Source organism: Hippopotamus amphibius, chromosome 5 (genome assembly GCF_030028045.1).
Source record: "Hippopotamus amphibius kiboko isolate mHipAmp2 chromosome 5, mHipAmp2.hap2, whole genome shotgun sequence".
In the NCBI taxonomy this organism is placed as follows: Eukaryota; Metazoa; Chordata; class Mammalia; order Artiodactyla; family Hippopotamidae; genus Hippopotamus; species Hippopotamus amphibius.
Genome location: NC_080190.1, coordinates 155,260,934 through 155,280,939, shown reverse-complemented (window position 1 = coordinate 155,280,939; position 20,006 = coordinate 155,260,934). Strand labels below are relative to the sequence as shown.

General features: G+C 34.7%; 1 protein-coding gene across 7 annotated transcripts in view; it reads left to right on the top strand.

Moving 5' to 3' along the window:
* TAF2 (TATA-box binding protein associated factor 2) overlaps positions 1–19,025 on the top strand; it is a 92,934-nt gene extending 73,909 nt beyond the window's left edge. For 3 of the 7 annotated variants that reach the window (XM_057735466.1, XM_057735463.1, XM_057735470.1), the window contains 5 exons: positions 1,195–1,424; positions 2,720–2,875; positions 3,368–3,473; positions 6,756–6,878; positions 17,579–19,025. In XM_057735466.1, the coding sequence (XP_057591449.1) occupies positions 1,195–1,424; positions 2,720–2,875; positions 3,368–3,473; positions 6,756–6,878; positions 17,579–17,871 (908 nt within the window). In that variant the 3' untranslated portion in view covers positions 17,872–19,025. The remainder of the gene's footprint in view (positions 1–1,194; positions 1,425–2,719; positions 2,876–3,367; positions 3,474–6,755; positions 6,879–17,578) is intronic. The other 4 variants (XM_057735469.1, XM_057735468.1, XM_057735464.1 and 1 more) reach the window with 3 other exon arrangements.
* Positions 19,026–20,006: the final 981 nt, after the last annotated feature.

The window sequence follows — 20,006 nt, the reverse complement described above, 5'->3', positions numbered from 1 at the left end:
GCTTGGTTACAATGTATTTACTTATTCTAATATTCATTGTTGAAAACCACAAGGCTTAATATTTATGTGTCCAAAATTTGCTGTAGCAACTTCTTTCCTTTTTGTTTCTCCTTTTTAAAATATTATGGTACTCTTTTGAAACCAGTTCTTGGCCAAAATTAAGTATTTATATGGTTTATTTTTCTTGTCCAGAAGAATATTTCTTATTTCCACGTTTTAAATTCTCTAGGTCATTTTAAATTCTGCGTCGAAACCATAGAAGTTATCTAACCCTAGATGATAATTTCACCTTTACGGTTCTATTTGGTGGCAGTATCTACCTGGAGTGTTCCACTGGGGAAAAGAAGGAAAGTGAGGAAGAGTTCTGATGTCAATGTGCTCTGGTCTGTAATTGCTATAGGGTAAGGTATCTGAGACTAAAACCCTTATTTTGGAGATGAAGACACTGAGACTCAGCAGAGAAATTGAAAAGTCTCTCAACTACTTTAAACTGAATTTCTGCAGATGCAGTTTTCTTCTGGTTGATACATGTTTTACAACCTGTTGCCATCTCTGGGATTTGCTATTTTTTTAAACAAACACCTAGTAGAACAACACAAATATGAAGGTGTTTAGCAAAATAGTTTCCTCTCTACCATAAGTCCAAGCTTAGAATTGTGTTATTTCAAATAGTTGTAGGGTTTCTTGCTGTACGCAGAAAGTAATAAATTTGAGGGTTAGAATTTGTTTCTAGTGGTAGGGTTCATGAAGGCTCTTTGTGTGCCATCTTCCTAACAGGCTATTAAAAAAGAAAAATCAAACATGAACAGAATGAATGAATGTGTAGCAGTTACCAAGGAGGAGGAATTAAAAGAAATTAAAGCCAGAAAAAATACTGTTTTTGGAATATTAGATTTATACTAGGTGTCTAATTTTTATTTTGTAGGAAGAATGATAGAATAAAATTTTTCCTGTTGTAAAATTCATTACTTCATTTGAACATTTATTGTTTCTGTAACAGTTTGTAGGTACCTATGTTATGACAAGAAGTGTCTCTAAGGTAGAGGGTTTGCCTTTGGGGCCTAGGTCAATAGGTGGCTCCTGTAGGCATCATAATCCTCCCATCCCTTCCCTCTGTACAGGTTCTGGAGCATTTAAAATATATGGATAAATGTCTATATTGACTTTTTATTATTACTGTTATTTACTTCCTAGGTACTTCACATGACTGGCGGTTACGGTGTGGTGCTGTGGACTTGTACTTCACACTTTTTGGCCTCAGTAGACCTTCCTGCTTACCCTTGCCAGAACTTGGCTTGGTCCTTAATCTGAAAGAGAAAAAAGCTGTCTTGAATCCAACCATAATTCCAGAGGCCATAGCAGGCAACCAAGAAGCTGCGGTTAATCCAAGTAGTCACACACAGCTGGTTGGATTTCAGAACCCTGTAAGAATCACATGTATTATAGAAGATGTAGTTTTATTATATAGAGCTCTGAAGAAGAGAATTGTTTCTTTTGAACTGGTGAATTTTAAAGCCACTAACAGCTTCTTGTACCATTTAGAAGACTGCTGGCTGACGTTAGCACTTTACAGTTTATAAAGTGCTGCTGACAACTACATAGCTGCACATAACAAATGATGTGCTGCTAGTCCATTTACTCCTTTTGTGATGACAGTGATTTTTTGTACTTGAGCATAGAATTTCTACTTTGAGTAGCAGCAAATTGAAATGAGTATTTAACCTATTACATATTAACCTATCTTGTCCATATATTGTAATAGCAAGCTGTTTGAACACAGGGACTTGACTTTTCTTTTTCTTTTTTTTTTTGCTACTTTGCATAATAGCACAATTTGAAACATGAAAAGTGCCTGACAAATGCTTTTTGAATCAAATAAATAACGATGAATGGTCAGGTAAAAGCGTAATCTGCTGTTTTGGGGAGGAGAGTATGCATTATATTTTTTAATATATATATATGTGTGTATGTGTGCCTTTAGAAAAGCTTTTATTTCTAACTATGCACTATGAAATTACCAAACTTTTTGTAGAAAGACCTTTAGGATACATATCAATTATTTCCCTGTAATTTAAAGAAAGTTTTCCAGAAATGATTTTCTTATTGATGACAAAATGTTCCCAGTACTTCAAACTTCATTTTTCACCAATATTTAGACCAGATTACTTGCCTGGCAATTCCCTACTGGTGTTTTGACACTTTTAAAACTCAAATTTCTCTTTATGTTAGTCATTTAAAAGTAATTATTCACCTAGATTTTCTGAAATATAATCATACTTATTTGTTGTAAATTTAAAATGTATCTTAGAGTTTGGGTTATGAAGAAGTAAGCACATCTTTTAATAGAAAAAAGTCTCATTAAAGAGCTCTTTTATATCTGAATATTTATAAACCAGTAGAAATGGATATGTTTATAATTCTTGCCCATGTATGTTAATTTATCTACTTTCATACTTTGAGTCTTCAGGATAAGAGAAGAAAATGGCACCAAAAGATATATTCTTTGGGGAAAGCTTTAAAAGTTCACTTTAATATCTCCCTTCTCCCCCCAAAAAGACCAGCAGATAGGAAAAGGTGAGATATATTTTAAGCCCATTGCTGATAACTTTTAGGCACTGGGCATGCTCTCATCTGCATGGTTGCTATAGGTGTTAGTTTTCAGCTATAACATGAGCTACTTGTCTTCAGAAGTCTAATTTTGTCTTGAATATTGCCACAGGAAGATGATCACCTTGCCAAGGAAGCATCATGTAATATATCAGCTCATCAGCAGGGAGTGAAGAGGAAGGCTGATACACCACTGGGGTCCCCACTAGAACCTGGTCAAATACTGGAGAAGAATGAGGATAGCAGTAAAGTCAAACTCAAAATCAGAGTAAGAAATACAGGTTAAACCTGTATTAACAGTGTAGGATATTCACCTTCTTGTAAATCTTTTTGAATACTTGCAATGATTTTTCCTTAGCAGGAACAGATGGGACAGACTGAATCACAAAATAACTCAAATGTCCACCTAAGACATTCCAGCCGTTTGTTAAACTTCTGTTGTCACATGCTTCTTCTCTGTTTGGGGGAGGAACTATGTGTGCACGATCTACCACAGCTCACTACTTCTTCCCACAGCATAGGAACAGATTTTAGTTGCTATTATATTTCCAGTCATTTCCAATTAGCGTCTTTTGGAGACTGAACCACATAATCTTTTCTTTCCCTTAATATATTTTGAGAAAAAGATTACTTTTCCTTTTAAGATTTTTTTGGGGGTATAGCCTGCGGCCTTTCTGCTACCTTTCCTAAGAGTAAAAATCCAAACATAAAGTGATATAATGGCTCTGTTGCTCCCTTGTTTTGTATGTGTGTGTTTTAGTTTTCAAGTTCTCAAGACGAGGAGGAGATTGATATGGATACTGTTCATGATAGCCAGGCGTTCATTTCCCATCATTTAAACATGCTTGAAAGGCCATCAACTCCAGGTAAGATTGTGTACTGCATTCAGTGGGGTTGATGGAGAGAGTTCACATGATATCACTATTTTAAGGTGTGTTGCTTTATTTTGAAGAGAACAGCTATAAATTTTAGAAGTAGCTAGTATAAAATTGTATCAGATTATAACATATCAGCAAAGGAATACATTTTTAAAAAATATTTCTTTTGATTTTTTATTTTGGTTGTTTTTAAATATTTGGCTTAACTGGATTTGTTTTTTCCAAAACCATTTCATCAGATTCCTTCCAATAGCTTCAGTTTCTTTTTTTTGGTTGTTGTTTTTTGTAGTAGAGTTAACCTCAAAATAAAATACTAGATCTGTTTTTTCTTTTAAATAATGTAACCATAATTATATACAGAACTTCTTGACTACAGCAAATGCACCCTGTAACACCACTACTTTCTCTTCTTGACTACCTGTTCTGTGTAATTTTATCGCGTATCATAGATTTTTGCATGCATCTCTAAAACATCATAATCTTTTCTTTTGAAAAGATTACCTGAGACATATTGAGTTGATACACTTTAATTTACCTTATTATTTCCCAGTGGGCAGAAACAGAATCATTTGCTTCAGATTTTAATTTTTTGCAAATAATTCTCTCTAAATATCTTCATATAAAAGCTTTTGTTTCTTTCTTTTTGTCAAATTATGCTCTTAGGTTAAATTCCTCAGAATATATTTTTGGTGAAAATATTGATTTTAGCTTTGTTGTGAGATATTCATCTTTAGAAGATTTTTCATAGCTCTTGATATTGCTATAATGCTTTTTATAGTTCATGTCATCAGTATTTTAAAATTTTCAGGAATAAAGCTTTGATGTAACTTGCGAAATACAGTAATAAAACAAATATCAGTGAACCTGCCACCCACCTTAACATGTGTATTATACTCCATCCTGTTACCATTCCCTTTATGCTGCTTCCCTAATTCTGCATTACAAGTAAATAAATACTGTATTTTTTCTTTTTCTTAATCATTCTATTGCTTTTCTTTACAGTATACCATATAGATATATGATCTATGTTTACTTGCCCTTAGTTTTTCAGTTATATGAAAGTGGTATGATACTCGGTATGCTGTTTTCTTCACTCAACATTTTGCTGCCAAATTCATCCATATTGTTACATAAGGTGTAATTCATTAATATTTATCACTTATTTTTTATATCTCATAGTACCATTTTATTGTGAATGTACTAACTTAAAAGATACTTATTAACTATAAAATGATAATTCATGTTTATAAGGCATTTCTTTTATTATGAATATGACTTTTTCTTTTTGTGGGGTAGGTACTGTCTTGTTTCTTTTTCCTGGAAAATCCTGTTTATACTTCATGCTGGTTGTGGTTATCTTTTATGATCTTTACATTTGAATGAGTTTTCTTTTTTTTAAACATGTTATATTTGTGCAAATCTCCCTTACCCATCTTGGTCTGCTTTTTGTTTGCTTGGCTTTTTGTTCAATTTTATTTGTGATACCTAAAGTACTTTTTACTATCTAATAATCTAAGATGAGCTAGTAGAATTTGAGAGCTGGTATCAGGTAGAATATGAACCTAATTATGTTTGAAAACTGACAGGTCATGATTTCTTTGGCTTTTGTAACTGTAAGAATTATTTATCTATTCTGTCCATTTTACAGGTAAGTAAATTTAAGCAGAGAGATATTAAATGACTTACCTAAATGACCCACCCAAGTAATAGCCAACTCAGTGCTAGACCCAAATCCTAGAACTTTTCCACATGACAAATGAAAGTGTGGCACAAAGAAATATGTGTCTTACCTGGTATCTAATTTGTGGGTAATTTGGAATTAGAACCTGGGTCTCCTGATACCACAGTGCTGTTCATGTTATACCATTAAAACATTTCCTGTTTTAATGGAATATTACTCAGCCGTGAAAAGGAATGAAATTGAGCTATGTGTAATGAGGTGGATAGACCTAGAGACTGTCATACAGAGTGAAGTTAGCCAGAAAGAGAAAAACAAATACCATATGCTAACTCATATATATGGAATCTAAAAAAAAAAAAAAAAGTACTGATGAACCCAGTGACAGGGCAAGAATAAGGATGCAGATGCAGAGAATGGACTGGAGGACACAGGGTTGGGGGTGAGGGGCGAAGGGGAAGCTGGGATGAAGTGAGAGAGTAGCAGAGACATATATACACTACCAACTGTAAAATAGCTAGTGGGAAGTTGCTGTATAACAAAGGGAGTTCAAGTCGATGATGGGTGATGCCTTAGAGGGCCAGAACAGGGAGGGTGGGAGGGAGTCATGGGAGGGAGGGGATATGGGGATATATGTCTAAATACAGCTCTTTCACTTTGGTGTACCTCAAAAGCTGGTACAAGAGTGTAAAGCAATTATATTCCAATGAAGAGCTAAAAAGAAAAAAAAAGTTATGTGAATGTGGAAAAAATGAAATAAATAAAATACACTGAAAAAAAAATTTCCTGTTTTAAATATCTTCTATGATCCCTAAATTATTTTGATCTATTTCTTGAGTAAATGTTGTAATGGAATTTATTAATAAGTTTGGAAGGGGAGCAGGCATGCTTTACTATCTGCAGAGTTCCACATAAATAATAAAAAGCATGACATGGTTTTTCCCAGAATATAGACTCCAATTTATACGTTCAGCAGTTCAGTCAGGTGTACTGTCTTTCTTTTTTTTTTCTTTTTTAAAAAAATTTATTTATTTATTGGCTGCATTGGTCTTCATTGCTGCGCACAGGCTTTTCTCTAGTTACGACGAGTGGGGACTACTCGTCATTATGGCGTACGAGCTTCTCACTATGGTGGCTTCTCTTGTTGCAGAGTGCAGGCTCTAGGGCTTCAGAGTTACAGCACATGGGCTCATTAGTTGTGGCTCATGGGCTCTAAAGCGCAGGCTCAGTAGTTGTGGTGCACGGGCTTAGTTGCTTTGTGGCATGTGGGATCTTCCCAGGCCAGGGATCAAACCCGTGTCGCCTTCATTGGCAGGCGGATTCTTAACCACTGTGCCACCAGGGAAGTCCTAGGTGTACTGTCTTTCTTGAATGTGTGTTTTTCTCAGACTTAAGTATATTGGAACCATGACAAAGGAGTAAATCAAATGGGGTCTTCAGTAGTTCTAAGAAATAGTAATTCTTTTTATTATTAGAATTTTACTGTTGAACTGATTCTGGCTTTAAGGTTAACATGAAAATCTTCAGACTGTTTTCTTCTTTTGGGAAACAGAGAAATAAATCCCTGTTTTCCCTCTTCTTTGGCATTTTAGGGCTCTCTAAATATCGGCCAGCCAGCTCCCGATCTGCTTTAATACCGCAGCACTCATTAGGCTCTGATGGCACACCCACCGCAAAACCCCAGTGGAATATGGAACTTGCACGGAAGGGAACAGGTGAAATTATTATAATTATTGCTGTTGTTTTTGTTATTTTGCTCAAGAATGAATCTGTAATCTTCATAAAGTTTCTTTATCAACTTAAAAGAATACATTAAAAGCTATAGATCTGAGGACTTGCTTTTCTTGTAACACATTGACTATATTATCTGACATAAAGACTTTTTTTTCAAATATAAGCTACATATATTATTTTTTTTATTGAAGTATAGTTAATTTGCAGTGTTGTGTTAGTTTCAGATGTACAGCACAGTGATTCAGTTATACATATATTCTTTTTCAGATTCTTTTCCCTTATAGGTTATTATTGAGTATAGTTCCCTGTGCTATTCAGTAGGTCCTTGCTGGTTATCTATTTTATATATAATAGTGTGTATATGTTAATCCCAAACTAATTTATGCCTTCCCCCTCCTTCCCCTTTGGTAACTCTAAGTTTGTTTTCTATGTCTGTGGGTATATTTCTGTTTTTTAAATAAGTTAATTTGTATTTTTTTTTTTTTTTTTTAGATTCCACATATAAACAAATATCATATGAGATTTGTCTTTCTCTGTCTGGCCTACTTCACTTAGTATGATAATCTCTGGGGCCATCCATGTTGCTGCAAATGGCATTATTTTGTTCTTTTTTATGGCTGAGAAATATTCCAATGTATATACATATTACATCTTCTTTATCTGTTCATCTGTTGCTGGTCATTTAGGTTGCTTCTGTGTCTTGGTTAATGTATTTAAATAGTGCTGCTATGAACATTGGGGTGCCTGTATCTTTTCGAATTATGTTTTTGTCCGGATATATGCCCAGGATATTGCTCGATCATATAGTAACTCTGTTTTTAGTTTTCTAAGGAACCTCCATACTGTTCTCCATAGTGGTTACACCAATTTACATTGTATTCAACAGTGTAGGAGGGTTCCTTTTTCTCCGCACCCTCTCCAGCACTTATTATTTGTAGACTTCTTGATGATGGCCATTCTGACTGGAGTGAGGTGATACCTCATTGTAGTTTTGATTTAAATTTTTCTAATAGTTAGTGATGTTGAGCATCGTTTCATGTGCCTGTTGGCCAACTGAATGTTTCTTTGGAGTAGCATCTATTTAGATCTTCTGCCCATTTTTTGATTGGGTTTTTTGGGGTTTTTTTTTTTTTTTTTTTTTTTTTTTGATATTGAGTTGTATGAACTGTTTGTGTATTTTGGAAATTAACCCTTGTCAGTTGCATAGTTTGCAAATATTTTCTCCCATTCTGTAGGTTGTCTTTTCATTTTGTTTATGGTTTCCTTTACTGTGCAAAAGTTTTTGAGTTTAATTAGGTCCCATTTGTTTTTTTTTATTTCCATTACTCTAGGAGACAGATCCAAAAAGATATTGCTATGATTTATGTCAAAGAGTGTTCTGCCTATGTTTTCTTCTAGGAGTTTTATAGTATCCAGTCTTACATTTAGGTCTTTAATCCATTTTGAGTTTATTTTTGTATATGGTGTTAGAGAATGTCCTAATTTCATTCTTTTACATGTAGCTTTCCAGTTTTTCCAGCACCACTTATTGAAGAGACAGTCTTTTCTCCACTGTGTATTTTTGCCTCCTTTGTCATGGATTAATTGACCATAAGTGTGTGGGTTTATTTCTGGGCTTTCTATCCTGTTCCATTGATATATGTTTCTGTTTTTGTGCCAGTACCATACTCTTTCAATGACTGTAGCTTTGTAGTGTAGTCTGAAGTCAGAGAGCCTGATTCCTCTAGCTTCATTTTTCTTTCTTAAGATTGCTTTGGCTTAAAGACTTTTAAATTAGACTTTTTGCTATGTCAAAAGTAATATACTTCTATTGCATAAAACTTTGAAATAACAGAAAAGTAGAAAGGAGGGGAAAAATCATCCTCTATTATGCCATTTAAAGATATCCATTATATTAATATTTTACTCTTTCTTTGTAGTGCTTTTTCTAAGAATATTATAATATGAGAAATGTCAGCTTCAGTAGAAAGTATCAAATCTATACCTTTATACTTTTATAAAATACAAAAATCAATTCCTTATTTCTTCTCTCACCCTCCCCCTGTCAGTTTTACTGGTCATTCATGATCAATCATAAAAACTTGATGCTGTATATACCTAGAAAACTAACATTTTTGTCTCTTAAGTTATTTCACATTAGTTGGGTTTAAGTTCATGAAAGATAATTCAGTTCAGATGTGATTGTTACCTGTTCTACTATTTGACATTGTCTTCTACTTACCCTGTTCTTCGTTTGCATGGAAGATTATAATCCACATAAAGAGTAAACTTGTGATGCTGATGAGCAGAGATTCAGTCTTCAAGTTTTAGAGCAACAGGGAATGAAAAACAAGATACATAAGCCAAATCATTTTTAAAGAATAGTTTTTCCAGAAGTCATTAGTCAGGCTTTAAAATTCCAACTGATGGATTTTGCTTATATAAACCATTTCTTTAATCATATAAACAAAAGAGTAACTGTTTATTGATTTGAGGAGCTTAGGGATCAGCTGTGATTAGTAGGAGACTTTGAACAAAAGCAACACCTCAAAATATTTTGATATTGAGACCCCAGACTGTTGGTTGCTTGTATCTCTTTGTGTGCTCTATGCATTTATTGTAACAGATTCTCACAAAATATATTTCAGAAGGAAGTTAGCTGGAGACTTTAGCACTTAACTTTAATAAGTGCATTTTGACATTTCTTGGCCCTTGCCGATTTTGTATTCTCTGGTTTTGTTTTGGGGTTTGGTATAATTTTGCTTCGTTATCATTACATTTATTAAAATTTTATCAGACAAAAATTTTTCTACATCTTTTAAAATTATAAAGCTTAGGGCATTTCAAACCTCTTGATATAGTTTGAGAGTAGTGTTTCTGCCTACCTTCCACACCTTCACAAAAAACTAAATTCTTCTAAATTCCAGCAGTCAAGTTCTTGTTCCAGTAAAAATTCTGGGTATGTTTGTTTGGGTTTTCCTAGTGATGTGGCGCACTAACCTATGTATTGAAGCAAATCTTAATACCTTTTTGTGCCCACCAGTGTGCCTTTGTATCAAAAAATATATATTTTTTTACTTTCTTTTTGGAATCTCTACAGTCTTATAGTTCTCCTGGCATCGTATGGGAAGACTGTGGAGGAGATAAAGGGGTAGTGGTAGGAAATAGGAAAGCATTAACATTTTAGCTTTGGTTCCTTCAGTCTAGGGCCCTTTTATGTCACGAAGTAAATTGTATACCAGTATATTATGGACTGATCTGTAAAACTTACTTTTGAATATATTCTTTAATGTGCTTTTGTAATTTCCCTTAAATGTATTTATGCTGTCCCGTACCCTATGACCACTGAGCAAGTCTTAAAATTCAGCAGTGTCATTATTATAATTTAGAAAACATTCATTTTACAAATGGTAGTGTTCCAAAAGTTTATTTATACATGTATTTATTTTGGAGTTCTAAAAACAGTCTTCCCATAGACATGTTGTTATGTTTGATAGGTAACTTTCCCAAACTACCCAACAGAACCCTTTTTAACTTATACTGTAGGGAAGAATGGAAGTATCAAACCTAGCTACTGTGTATAACAATGTTTCTAAGAGAAAGGGCACTAAGAGCTGTATATTCTGGAATGTTAGAAGCACAACTTTAATCTAACCCAGGTAGAGTTGGCAGTAAAACAGAAACAGAGGCTGGGGATCTCCTACTGTGGGTAGCTACCTTGGCCTGGGGATGGGATTGGAGGTTCTGGAGAGGAGACAAGAATCGTGGTAAGGGAAGCTGTGACCTCTCTTAAATCTCTAGGGATTCTAGATTAAAGTTCACAAATGAGTTTGGGGGGCCTTATTAGGGATTCTAGATTAAAGTTCACAAATGAGTTTGGGGGGCCTTATTCAAGCTTATCCAACAGAGGCATCTTTTATTTGGCTATAGAATTCTTACAAAAATTTTTGAAGTAGTTGACTAAAAATGAAGAGATTACAAATAAAGATTCGTATTTCCAGCTTCTCTTGAAAAAGAGTTAACTGAGAGGCCCTCTTAGGTAGTAATGTGCTTTCCATTCCAGTGATTCCTTCTGTGTTGCACCTGGTAGTCTGCTTACTCATTTCTGCTGTCTCCTTAAGTTCAAGGCTTTTGAGTTTGAGACCCCTGTTGCTTCTTTCTTGTGCTGAGATGAAGTCTGAGAGCGAGCATGCCAGGTGACAGTTGAGGAGTGGAATGTATTGCAGACATCATCTGAGAGGGTTGGCCACTGTTAAGTAGAGGATAGGTCATCACCAGTTTTCTCTTTCCTTGCATAGGATAGAGGAATATTTTAGGGTAGGGATGATATATGTTTGGCAGGTTAAGCCATTGGGTGTAAGAAAGGAGAAGTGGCAGGGGTATTTCCCTTCATTGCTTAACTTTTTCCTTCTCCTGAGTTAAAGAAGGGAATCCGGAGAAAGAGCTGTATGGTTCGCATGGTATGATGGGTTGAGCATACAGGTCCTCTCCCACTGCTGCAGCTCCTGAGGTGGCTTGTCTGTCTCCCAAGTTGCTGTGGGGGTTGTGGTGATGAGCGCAGGGGAGGAGTGACAGGAATAGGAGCAGAGGGAAATCCCTCGTGGTTTCTGTGGGAAGAAAAGAAGGAGTGTTCCTGTAGTTGCTTAGCTAGGGCTGCTGTATTGTGTAACAGCTTCTTGCATAAGTCAAAAAAGCACTTTTCTGGTGCAGAAGTCCTTTAAAAAGAAGAAGAAGAAAAGCTAGAGTTCTTTTTTTGAAACTCTTATATGAAAAAGACGTTGATTTTTTTCTTTAAATTGTAATAATGTAATTCTAGTTTTTTTTTTAATATGAAGAACCTGAAGAACGGATGCCACACTTTTCCTAACAGAAACTGCAGGTTTTGTGTTAAATTTAAACATATACCTAATGCAGTGAATTTAATAGAATTAGCAAGTTACTCACTGTTAACAGCACTTTTATCAAATGGGCTGGAAAGCTTCCACATTAGGCTTTGTATTAATACCTCTTTCTGTTTGTTTTGCATTTGTTAAATTGACTGCAGCTAACCCTTATCCATAGTGAATTCATTAGATCTCTAGGAAAGATTTTATGTTAGATAGAACAACAAACTGAACATCTGTTTTGTTCTTTCCCTGTAACGTGAAATAGGCAAATTATAGTATTGTGAATTAATTTTATCTCCTTTTCCTGATATATCTCCTACCTGCAATAGAGACATATATTTTAGGTCACCAAAAGGGCTTTCATTAGCTTTACTTTTATTTTTTTTAATTTTTATTTTATATTGGAGTTTAGTTGATTTACAGTATTGTTTTAGTTTCAGGTGTACAGCAAAGTGATTTAGTTATAAAAGGGCTTTCATTAGCTTTAAAATGAGTGGTGTGTAACCTTGGGTGGGCCTCAAGTGGAGGCCCATAAACATATGTGGAATTATGCATGTAAATGTTTGTATCACGGGGATGGCAATATATACATTTTTCTCAGTAGAGATTCTATAGATGACCTCATTATGCTAGTGTGAAAGTAAGCTCATATGTGTCCTACATCTGACTGTTATACAGATCCACATGAGGGGGAACTTGTACTTTCTTATTACCTTGGATTAGACCTGGTAAAAATTATTCAGGAAAGAAATTAAGCAAAGGAAAATATATATCATCTATAATAAATGAAAACTTAAGAGCTAAAGGTTAGTGGTGAGGATAGGGTAACATTAAGTTTCATCAGATGTTCTGTTGTTACAAACACTATTCTAATGAATACTTTTATATGTATTTCTTTGCACTTATGCATGAGCACATTTGTGGGATATGTTTCTAGAAATGAACTTCCCAGATTAAAAAATATGAGCATTTAACATTTTCACGGATAGTGCCAATTTGCCTTAACTTCTCCTTTTTAAAAAACACTTTTATTATGGAAAGTCTGAAGTAGACTAGTAAAATGAACCTCCATGAATCCATTACTCAGTTGCAGAAATGATCAGCTCACGGTCAGTGTTTTTTAATCTATACTCTTTTCCATTTCTACCCTTCTGAATTATTTTGAAACATATCCCATGTATTATCATTTTATGTGTAAATAATTTTGTGTATATCTCTAAAAAATAAGGACTTTAAAAAGTCATAACCACAATAATATTCTTGTACTTTAAAAAATAAACGGTTTTTTCATGTCATTGAATATCCAGTCACCGTTTACATTTTAGTTGAGTCATCAGTGGGGTGCCATTATTTTTATTTTAATTTTTAACAGTTTATTTGTTTAAATCACTGTCTACATAAGGTCTACACATTGCAGTTGGCTGATATATCCTTTTTTTCTCTCTCTCTTTTTCCACTTTACATGTATTTGTTATAAACTCCAGCGTTTTGATCTGTAGTTTTCAAGTCTGTATTTTGCTAATTGTGTACCTGTGGTGTAATTAACATGTTAGAGTCCTTTGTATTTCCTTCAAATTTGTAGTTCTATCTAGAAGCTTAATTGGATTCAGGTTTACAGATGGTGATGTGTTCTTCCATCTGGAAGCATACAGTATCTGGGTGACTTTTTTATGAGGTTAGCCACTAAGATGTTCAGGGCCTGGATGCATTAATTCATTAAGGGTTGCAAGATGGTGATGTTCTAATTCATCTTTCTGTTTTTATTTATAAGCTGATTATTTCTCTAAAGCTAATTTCCCCCTCATCTGCTGTTACGCAGTGGTATAGATCATATAACAAAAGAAAAATAAAGACTTGATTCTCTCTATGTTTTTAATAATTTTCAAAATAGTAAGTTGGCTAGCATCCTTCGGTGGTGACCAGTCAGTTCTAGTCCATTACAGTATTGTCTTTATCAGTATTCAAATTTTCCCAGCTTTGACTGGTGAGAACTTCTTAAGTTGACTCTTGAGTTCTTGAGAAGACTTTAACTTCCTTGCTACTATTATATCAGATGTTTCAGGCTCATCTTGTAAATATTCTATCCAGACCTGGAATTGGCCATTTGTCCTGAGCGCCCAGGTTCCTAACACCTTTATCCTTGGATCTGGCTAATCCATTGTCTTCTTAATAGACTTCATATAAATCAAGAGAAATGCAGGATTTATAATCAGTATATCTTGAATGCAAAGTGTAAGACCACTAGACAAGAGATTGAGTTTACTTTTGAAGTGGTTATTAGTATTCCTTGGAAAAGAGTACACTCAGTTGTGCACTTGGCAGTTGCCTCTACTGGGAAGTACAGTTTCAAGTATAATCATTGGCTTTTCTGCAATCCAAGTAGCTTGGCAGGTGTTTAGGATTAGATGATGAAACTTCCCTCAGTGCAGAAAAGGATCTCAGATTCCCAATAGTGCAGAAAACCAGTTGGAAAGCTGCAAAGTCTGTTGATGTAGACTGACTAAATAAGGAAATGGGAGTTAAAGGAATTTGTTTATGAGGCTTTATTACTTCTCCTTGCAACTTGGCTATATATTGTTAGGTGGGGACCTATATTCCCATATTTATAGAATCAAAAATATATAGTTCATTTAAAATATAAATTAAAATTATATAGTGGCATATTTAACTTAACTGTAAATCAGGTATCTCTCAATTTTTTTCTTTTTCTGAAGAATATCTGGGCACCAATTATTACAAAGGATACAAAGTCTTCAAACTAGTTTCTGTATATAATCTCTCTCTTTTTTTTTTTTTTGCATTACTGTTAGTGTTAACTTTACCAAAAAATCATGAATATAAAAAATTTAATTTTGTGGTAGTAAAATGTGAATAATCTGTGAGGACAGGAACTTTAATGCATTCACTTGTTCTAAAATATCAGAACAGTGCCTGACACAAAGAAAGTACAGTGGTCCATACCAGTTTAATGAATGGTCAGTAACAGTTTCCGTGCTTTATTCCTCTCCCTTCAAAATCAGTGACCTTCAAAATACATTTTGTTCAAGTAAGTTCACCTGACATCCTATTTAAAAAGAAACACAACAGTTACATAATTCTATTATATTCATTCATTCATTTAGCAAGTTTTGAGGAGATGAAGGAATGAGGATGCTAGATGCTGTGCAGTACATTGGGGTACAAAGATAACGCCCTATCCTCAAGGAGCTATGAGTCTAATGAGAGAGACCCCCAGGATAAAAAGATGTGCAACAGTGTGCACCGCGCTCGTGCAGATGAGCAGAGTGGTTACAAGCACCGACTCTAGAGTTCAGGCTCTTTGGTTTTGTTGCTCAGATTTGGGCGTACCACCTTGGGCAAGTCACTTAATTTCTCTGTGTCTTGATTTCCTCATCTGTATTATGTAGTGGGAACTAATCCTTTTTGGGCAGTTTCAGGAAAGCTTCTCTCAAAAATGACATTTAAGCTGTTTTAAATTATTAAAGAACCTAAAATGTTTTTTTCTTTTCCTTTCTCTTCCTTTAGGTTACAGGTTTTTTGGGGTTTTTTTTGGGGGGGGTAGGTATTTTATTTTTTATTATTTTATTTTATTTTATTTTATTTTATTTAGGTTACAGTTTAACCGTAACTTCCTTGGAGAAGTTTGTCTTTGATTCTTGCTGCCTCACTAATTTAAGTCTCCTGTTGTGCTCCTGTTTCACCCTGTGTTTTTGTCTTTTTATTACTTAAGTGTACTTACTCAATTTCGTTCTTTTGATTGCTAGTTTGTAAGCTCTGGGAGAACTGAGATCTGTCCAGTTCATCACTATTTTCCCAGTTCCCATGTAGTTCCTGATACTTGTTAAATGAATGTACAAATCAGACAAGAAATAAGGGAAGAGCATTTCAAGTATAGGAATAGCATTTACAAATACACAGAATTTTGAAAGGTCTAGTCTAGAGTATATAGAAAGGAATAGTGGAAGATAAGATAAATTCAGGACACATTTTAAACTGTCAGTAAAATTAGTGCTGAAAGTGATGTGTAGAAAACTTCTGTGGTGATGCTTGTTTTGGTAAAAGAAAATATTGCCTGGCGTTGGATTTGATCAAAATTAGCACTGAGAATTTACGTTTTAAAAAAGAAAAGAAACTACTGCATTAAAGTCCATTTTAGTGAAAAGCTTGGTTTTTTGGCTACTTTGGATAAAAAAAATACATATTTTTTTAGAAACTGCTGCACTGAAGTCTTAAGGATTTTCTTCTGCCAGTAGAACCACTTGAGTTTTTAGACAAATAATCATGATCAGCTTTGTTTTTAGGAAGATAACTATGCAGCAGGGCCTCTGAACCTCAACACTCTTGACATTTTGAGGCCATGAGAATTCTTTGCTCTAGGGGGATGTCCTGTGCACTGTATGTTTGACAGCATCCCTAGCTTCTACCCACAGTAAGACTAACACTTCCTCCCCCCATCCCATCCTAATTGTGACAACAAAAATGTCTCCAGACATTGTCAAACAACCCCTGGGGAGAAAAGTTGTCCCTGGTTGAGAACTGCTGCTGTGCAGCTATGTAAAGTGTGGATTCGAGTGTAAGACACTTCAGGCAAAGAAACCAGTTAATAGGAGACTAGTACTGTGATCCAAATGAAACGAGGTGGTCTGAATTAGTACAGCTGCAGACTGGATAGAGGGGCAGATTTAAGAGATTCTTATAAGTAAGAATAAACAAGATTTGGTAACCAACTAAATCTGGAAGGGAGGGGATCTGAACTGATTCTTAGGCTTTTATTTCTTAGTTGGCTGCATGTAAAGCAGTATAATTAGCTTAGAGTAACACAGAGAGAGAATTCTCTGGGTATGGTCCAAGGTTGTAGGGTATGGAGGAGGCAAGAAATTCTTGTACACTAGAGCCTGGGAACTACTAGCTATTGTATATTCCTAGACTGATAGGACATTGGAAATGGAGAGAACCTTCAAAGACGTTTGATCCACTTTTAGGTGAGATAAAATACGAGGGTGAGTCAAAAATTATCTGCACTACGGTTATATTAAAACTTCTGTAAATTCTACAGCCAGAGTGCGGATAATTTTTGACTCATCCTCGTACATGCTGAATTTTTTGGTTTCCCCTTTCATCTGAAAGTTATGTTTATACTATACTGTAGTCTGCTAAGTGTGCAATAGCGCTGTGTCTAAAAAACTGTATATACATCAAGTAAAAAATGCTAACCATCATTTGAGACTTCAGCAAGCCATAATCTTTGCTGGTGGAAGTATTTTGAAATATTGCAAAATTTACCAAAATGTGACTCAAGGTGAGCAAATGCTGGTAGAAAAATGGTTCCAATAGACTTGCTCAGGGCAGGGTTGCCACAAACCTTCATTTGTAAAAAACGCAGTGTCTGCAAAGTGCAATGAAACAAAGTATGCCTGTAGTACTGTCCTCCCCCACCCCCCAAATACTGTAGAGCAGAATTGTAGTTAAGAAGCTATGTTTTCCTTGACCAGTGTCAGTCTTAATCTGTAACACACACATCTAGTCATTGTCACTTCATAGTACTTTAAAATATTAAATATTAATTTTTAGAAGATGGTTTGATAACACACTGGTATATGTCATAATTTGTATAGACTACAAGGAATTGAAGTATTCACTTCCTGGTCACAGTGATGAAAACGTATCTTCGTGTAACTAATTGGATGTCTTATTTGGATACTTCTCCCATTCCTAATTTTTTCCATGGAAGTGGTAAACGCTTTTGAATCCGTTGTCTTTTCTGTGTTGTCACCAGCTCCCTCTTACTTTCATCTCACTTTCCTTGTTATCAACAGGAATTCATTTGGGTGTTTTTAATCTTGAAGGTAAAGAACAGTCATCTTTGGAGATGAGTATGCATCCAGTTGCAGCAGCTCCACTCTCAGTATTTACTAAAGAATCTACGTCCTCCAAACACAGTGACCACCATCACCACCATCACCATGAGCACAAGAAAAAGAAGAAGAAGCACAAACATAAGCATAAACACAAGCATAAGCATGATAGTAAAGAAAAGGACAAGGAGCCATTCACTTTCTCCAGCCCCGCCAGTGGCAGGTCTGTTCGTTCTCCTTCTCTTTCAGACTGAGAAGGGGACAAAGGAGACCTTTTCCTCAGTGTCCAGAAGAATGTACATAACTAAAGTTTTGTCAACTGTAAAGAATGATAAAAGGGAAAACAAATAGTTGCCTCTCATAGAGATTCAAGTTCTAAACATTTGACTTACATTATTTATACAATTGAAATCTAATTAGGAAAATGTGTTTTATAGTTCTAAATAAATCATTTCATCCCATTTCCTCCATAAAACACACACACACAGACACACACACACACAGAGCAAACCCTTTCATGAGGCCGTTGTATCCACAGGCAGTCCCCATTCACATCATGGTCTCCGTGTGTACTGCCAGAGTCAATTATGTTTTAAAGCCTTTGATGGATCTTATGGGACAAAGTTATGTTTTAAACAGAAGCTACTGCCAAATCTGTGGTAAAACCACTATTTCCAGTGAAATATTGTATAACACCGCTTGAAACTACTGAAAGACAGAGGCTTTTCTATAGGAATCTTCTCTATTGCATGTTTTTTGTGTGTTCACCATAGAAACGAAGCATCAGAATTTATGAGCAAGAATACATATTTTCTTTTGCCCTAAAATACTGAAATTTTCAGAAGCAGCTTAAAAGTGAATAACTTTTTTGATAGCACATTTGGTGATTATGATGTCGGAATTTAACAGAACTATCAAATCCACAGTTTTTCTCAAATCAAGATATTTAAATTTTAAGTTCCTTTTTTCACTGAGTATAAGTGAGTACGTTCATATGTAGAATATGTTTGCCAAATGTGGACAATTTGTACGCCCGATACATATTCTAAAATTATTTCTCTTAGTATGATACCTTAAAAGGTGTTTATTTACTGTTTACCAACTTGGACATAGACAGTTTGGATCTCATGTGAGTATACCAGAAGCATTTAAAAATACATGAAACGTTTTGGTTTCATACTTCAGTAGTTTGTATGTTTGTGTGTTTTTATTTTTATTTCTAAATTTACCATGTGCTTTATTGTTTGTTTGTTTAAAAAATGTTATTCCTACCTGTTCTGTTTTTATCGTTTCCTTTATCATTAGAAAGTTTGACAGAATACTTCTTCCCAGAGTAGATGTTTCAAAGGGATCCAATAATGTTGGACTTTTAAATATACTTGTTTAATAAATAATTTTTTAAATTGATCATTCTGCCTTTGTATTTTCTTATTTTCTTTGTGTGTGTATGTTATACACCTATTCACAAAGTTTGAGGACTGCTTTGTGGATAAGTAGGATTTGAGCTGGCCCTGTTAGGAAGAATGATTTCAGTAGGCAGATGGGATAAAGTTCTCTCAGCAGAAGAAACAGCATTTTCAAAAGTATTGGGGAAAGCGATGGCTTGCTCAGGAATTGTAAAGCAGTGCACTTGGCCCAGAGTGTAAGTGCAAAGGGTGTGTGATCAGACGTTGAAGAGCCTATATGGCAGTTATTTAAATACTCCTATCAACTGAGTGTTGGCCAGCTGAAATTATTTCTGGAAAGAGGAATGTTTTTATTACAGTGTTTAGTGATACCATATATAGAATTCTCAACTTTGAAAATAGTAAGGATACATTTCAAAATAATTATGTGTTGTATGAAGACAGTGATAAATAATAGCTACCTATGTAATTTAAGCACCTCTTGTATATCAAGCATTGTACTAGGAACTGTATGTTATGCATGTTATTTCTAAATTGGATATTTATATTGGATGTCTCTTACAAGGAACATTTTTTTATGGTGAGCTTTCAGTTATTTAAGCTGATGGATAGGAGTAAACAATGAAAAACTCAAATTTTTGTAGATAATTACACATAAATAATACTGTAATATAAATTTCCACAGTCTCCTCCTCCAGAGGCAGTTACTGTGCCAGTATTACATATATAGAGCTAGTCTATACATATGGCTTTACAGTGTGTGCATTTTTTTTAACAAATGCAACTTGCAGAAATTGTTTTTCATTTTTGTATGGTTTTTATGTAGTTTCTTTATAGTCATTTCTGACTACCACATTTTATGTCATACCAACAAAGGTCTTTCTTATCCCATGATTATAAAGTAATTCTCCCATTTTTTTTCTATTGATTTTAAAGTGTTATGTTTCAGATTTATATCCTTTATCCAACTAGAATCGATCTGG